General features: G+C 42.1%; 1 protein-coding gene across 1 annotated transcript; it reads left to right on the forward strand.

The window, feature by feature from the left end:
* Window positions 1-215: 215 nt before the first annotated feature.
* LOC104419734 (ATPase family AAA domain-containing protein 3) lies at window positions 216-5,079 on the forward strand. Its single transcript, XM_010031488.3, is given in 10 exon segments — window positions 216-295; window positions 298-353; window positions 356-532; window positions 688-783; window positions 1,055-1,165; window positions 1,746-2,055; window positions 2,152-2,242; window positions 2,790-3,138; window positions 3,474-3,622; window positions 4,149-5,079. Coding segments are annotated over 10 exon segments (1,902 nt in total). The 5' UTR covers window positions 216-243; the 3' UTR covers window positions 4,660-5,079.
* The last annotated feature ends 437 nt before the right edge of the window (window positions 5,080-5,516 follow it).

Genomic DNA, 5,516 nt, shown 5'->3' on the forward strand with positions numbered 1-5,516 from the left:
ATAATAATAATAATAATAAAAAAAGACAAAAAGAGGGGAAATAGCAAGGCCTGGGCCCAAAGGGAGTTCTTGTATTTGGGCCCTGGGTTTGGGCCCATGGTGTGGATTATTCTCCAAGAAAAAGCCCATCTCCTTCTTCTTCCTCCTCCTGAAATCCTAAAACCCCCATCCCGCTTAAACCCTAGACAGACCCTGTGTCTGTGTCTGTGTCTCTCTCTCTTCTCCTGGGATTTATGCTCGGAAATGGCGGCCTCGAGACTGTCATCGGCGATCGCCGTGGCGGCGGCGGCGGCCTCCTGTCCACGCTATCGACCCGCGCGTACGCCGACGCTCCCTTCCGCTTCCCGGGCTTCTTTCCTCGGCGCCGCCTCCGCCTCCGTCGCAGCGCGCCGAGGACGCTCCTCCCGACGCGGCCTCGCCGGCGAAGCCCGAGCCTCCTGAGGAGCCGCGGGGGGCGGGGTTCGACCCGGAGGCGTTGGAGAGGGGAGCGAAGGCCCTCCGGGAAATCAATAGCTCCCCTCATGCGAAACAGGTCTGTACTGTTTCCTGATCGTTGTTTTCTGCTCGGTTGTGGAGAAACCGAGGCGGTTGATGGCAAGTGGATATGCAATGGGGGGGTTCTGATGGTGATCGATTTGAATTTGGAAATCGGAGATATTCATTTTTGGGCGTGGAATGAATTGGCAGGTTTTTGAGGTGATGAGAAAGCAAGAACAGAATCGTTTGGCTGAGGTAGCTGCGGAGAAGGTCCATTACGAGTTAATTCAAGCTCAAACTGACATTGTGAGTACTAGACGTGTCAGCGATGCATCTGTCTTTCTATGTATAATCAATTGTTCTTTTAACAATTTGAGCTCAGTCTCGTGTATCCGCTTGATTCATGTAACTGACTTTCGCATGATGTGTTTACTCGTTATTGGGTTTTGTGGGTTTTTCTTAATGAATTCCAGTGCTGAGTCTTTCATGTTGTGCTGCAATTTGTTTTCTTTGATTTCTGTTACTTTTCTGCGATCTGTCATTGAGTGACTCGATCCTTTGACATTGTGTTTGGCAGGACAGACAGAGGAAACTGGCTGAAGAGCAGAGAAATTTGGTTCAGCAACAAGCACAGGCAAAAGCTCAAATGCTTAGATATGAAGATGAGTTGGCGAGAAAGAGAAAGCAGGTGCATTGAGTAACATTGAGAATCGACCTTGTTGACAATTAGAGACTTGAGTTGTACTTACTGATTTGTTGCATAGGTTGGCACCCCCTTGGTGCCATTTTGCACTAAAAGCTGTTTCAGTTATGAAAAGAACTAACATAGAGGCATCGATATGTTATTAGGAAGGAGAAATCTTGAGGGGCCTTTACTTGGCAAGTAAATAAAGAAGATTCTGCAAAGACTAGTATTTATTCAATTTTGTGAACGTCTATCTAGTGTCTTTAAAAGAATCATCTTGTAGAGATGGTCCTGTAATGTAATGATTAATTTGTTTAAAGGCTTCTCAAGCTTGAGTATGTCTTCACTTTTGCTCTTTTTCTTTTTGGCCTGGAACTTCTGATTTGAAGTTAACCGATGGTGAAATTTTGAGCCAGTTGAATAGCTTCTTCTTTCTTAGGATTAAAGTCCGTGGGTATGTTGAGATGTCAATGAGATTGTCTCCTACGAATATAGTGGTGTTCCTTTTAAAACATTAAACTGTATTCATGTGGAAGATTATCAATATCAAACTGCTCATGATATCATATTCAAATGTTCTCAGACAGACCATGAAGCTCAGAGGCGCCATAATGCTGAATTGGTTCAGATGCAAGAGGAATCCTCTGTAAGAAAAGAGCAGCAAAAACGGGCGACTGAGGAACAGATTCAAGCCCAACAACGGCAAACTGAGAAAGAAAGAGCTGAAATAGAGCGAGAAACTATAAGAGTGAAGGCCATGGCTGAGGCCGAAGGCCGGGCCCATGAAGCGAAATTGACAGAAGACCACAATAGGAGAATGCTTATAGAACGAATCAATGGTGAAAGAGAGAAGTGGCTTGCTGCCATCAATACATTGTTTAGTCATATTGAAGGTATGACACCAATTCAACTCATATTCTTGAGTTTGTTGTTTGATTCTGGCGTTACCATTATGTTCATTATTATTCTTTCGTGGATGGAATCTGCAGGTGGTTTTAGGATATTACTGAATGATAGAAACACATTGGTCATGACTGTCGGTGGAGCTACTGCATTAGCTGCAGGAATTTACACCACCAGGTTCGTTTGCTTGAAACTCACATATAAGTTAAAATAACATAGAGCATGTGTTCTCTGGTATCGTGATAAACACCAACAGATGATTGCCGTGTGCAGATGAGGGACTTTGACTTTAATCCAGAATGAAACCTATGCCTGTTTTCTTATCATAGCAGTAATCCCATGTAAATGCTGTTGTCATACTGGAAATTGTGATTGATCAGTTTAAACATTTTTCCAATTCTTAAATTTAGTATCTTCCCATAGATTAGTGAATTAGGCAGGACTCCTTTGCATAGAATAACAAGCCGCTTATATATGGTTGTGGATGTTAACAGCTAACATGACTGCCAACATAACAATGAAATTTTGCCATCGGGACAGATTTGAACGCTGAAAAGACTCAGTAAAATGCATCCTGGAGTGCTTAGCTTTGGCATTGCTCAAAGGCATTCAGCATAGGTGGAAAATTCACTCTTTAGCTGTTTTTGGGTCTCTCATCTGCATGGTAGGAAATAGATAGATCTTGTTATTTCTCTTCAAAGTCTTCTGGTATTTTTTTTTTCAGGGAAGGTGCTCGAGTCACATGGGGTTACATAAACCGAATACTTGGGCAGCCCTCACTTATTCGGGAATCATCCATTTCTAAATTTCCTTGGTCGGGCCTTGTTTCTCGGGGAGGAAACAAACTTATGAATTATAGCACTGCTGCTGCAGCTGGCTCCACAGTGCTTTCAGAGAATAAAAGCGGACTTGGAAATATTGTTCTCCACCCTTCATTGCAGAAAAGAATAGAACAACTTGCTAGAGCTACAGCAAACACCAAGGCTCACGAGGCTCCATTCCGCAATATGCTGTTTTATGGACCTCCTGGCACAGGAAAAACTATGGTCGCTAGGGAGATAGCTCGGAAATCGGTATGGTAGCAACCATTGCTCATTTCAGTGTTGTTCTTTCCCCGAGTTGGTGGCTCCTTTCATTTCTCTGCTAGCTTGTTCAGCCTTACAACTCTAGTAAAAGAACAGCAGAAAATGCCCTAACTGGAATCTCATTGAAGGCTTGTTGATGAGCCCTGTAAACTTCATTTCGTCTTTATTAAAATCTGCATAAATATTCTCTTCAATTATGTTGCTTTTATACTTCTTTGTTGATGTTTTTATTTTGCTTTTTTTCTAGCTGTCCTTTCCATGTCCTGTGTGCATTCAAATGGGTGCATCAAAACTTTATTAATTTTCTTTATTTCTTCTTCCAGGGTTTAGATTATGCCATGATGACCGGAGGAGATGTTGCCCCACTAGGTCCACAGGCCGTCACCAAAATCCATCAAATATTTGACTGGGCTAAAAAGTCAAAGAAGGGTCTCCTTCTCTTCATAGATGAGGCAGATGCTTTTCTATGCGAGTGAGTTCTTTTCTTGCATATTGATTTACAATATTTTTAATGAAACTGCCTTTTGCTTTATGACTATATCAGCAAAGCCTTAGCAATGATGCCAGCTTGATGGAATGTAGCTAATGTTCACTTATGTGATTTCTTTGAGGAAATTGACCTGAAAAATTGTTTGGCAGTTGAGAACTGATTTTTTGGTGTACCTGATTTCTAGTAGGTTGCGGATAGCTCTATGATTGATTATATGCCAGTAAGATTGTAGTTTGGTCGGTAAAGATGTCGTTTGTTGGAATCCCTTCAATGTTTAGTAATTAACCTCTTGAAGTTTGAGGTTGGTAAAATTGATGCTTTTAAATGACAAATCCCTTCAATGTTTAGTAATTAACCTCTTGAAGTTTGAGGTTGGTAAAATTGATGCTTTTAAATGAGCCCATTACTCCATTGGAACATGAAGACATGACAATATTTGTTAGGATCAGATTCTGTTTGATTATGCACAATTTTCCATCACATGTTATGAAATATATTTCCAATGCAGGCGTAACAGTAGATATATGAGCGAGGCTCAGCGTAGTGCCCTAAATGCTTTGCTCTTCCGGACTGGAGATCAATCCAGAGACATTGTTCTAGTCCTAGCAACTAACCGGCCTGGGGATCTTGATAAAGCTGTGACTGACCGCATTGATGAAGTGATTGAGTTCCCACTCCCTGGGGAGGAGGAACGATTTAGACTTCTAAAACTCTATTTGAGGAAGTACCTTTGCGGCGAAGGGGACGAAACATCTCAGTGGGGTTCTCTATTTAAGAAGCAGCCTCAAAAGATAACCATAGAAGACATATCAGATGATGTGCTTCAAGAAGCTGCTCGGAAGATGGAGGGCTTCTCTGGCCGTGAGATAGCAAAACTAATGGCCAGTGTGCAAGCAGCTGTCTATGGAAGGCCAGACTGTGTCTTAGATGCCGATCTTTTCAAGGAGATTGTAGAATACAAAGTTGGAGAGCATCAACAGCGGATAAAATTGGCAGCCAATGGTGGTCAACCTGCCTAGATTCTGGTTTGCAATTTGTTTCTGTTCTTTCTAATGGAGAGGCTGCTTTCCCAAATTTTGACCGGTGAAATCGTCTCATTTGTAATTCTTGCTTTAAATGGAGAGGCAGCCGGTGAAGTCGTGTTTCTATGCGATTTTTTGGTAGATGGAGTAATGCTCATACTGTACAAAACGCTTGAAATCCGGGGAAGTAGATAGAAGGAAGCAGCGGTGCTCCTTCAAGAGGTTTTACACGGCGGCTGTTGCAGCTGCTGCTTCCACCTGATTGAGATGAACCTTTTTTGCCTTTTCACGGGCGAGTTATCCGTCAGAAAAGATAATAAAATCCATTTTTATCCCAAATAATGGGAAGAATTCACGTGGTGTACATCTTCATGTATTCGGCATACGATATTGAGGTGGTTCCTAATCTTTGGTCAATATACTGCGTGTCATGATACGAGAACACCGGTAATGTCTTCGGACATCCTTGTAACTCTGTTGGTTTTATTCATTGGCTTATTGAAATTCTTTCGACATACTTTCAGTTGAACGAGCGATAATGATTTCCGTGCTGTCGATCTGTGCATTACTACCTCCTGCTCATAACTAGAGATATTCTTGAAATGAGTACATGGAGAGGAAGATCATCGCATGAGCGTAGGAGGATATCCCCTCGTTTATGTTTGATCATGAAGGCCATTTTTCCTTGCTAAAGTTAAAGGGGAGGGTTTTGATTGTATCTCATTCATAAAGGTTCGAGAGTAGTAAAATCATCGTCATTATTTTGCACCCACTTGTATAGGCGCCTTGTGTATTTAGTCTATATGTAATCTTCTTTCTTGCATGACTATATTCGTTTGCAATTCTGCGCGTCA

Source organism: Eucalyptus grandis, chromosome 9, assembly GCF_016545825.1.
Source record: "Eucalyptus grandis isolate ANBG69807.140 chromosome 9, ASM1654582v1, whole genome shotgun sequence".
NCBI classification, from domain to species: Eukaryota; Viridiplantae; Streptophyta; class Magnoliopsida; order Myrtales; family Myrtaceae; genus Eucalyptus; species Eucalyptus grandis.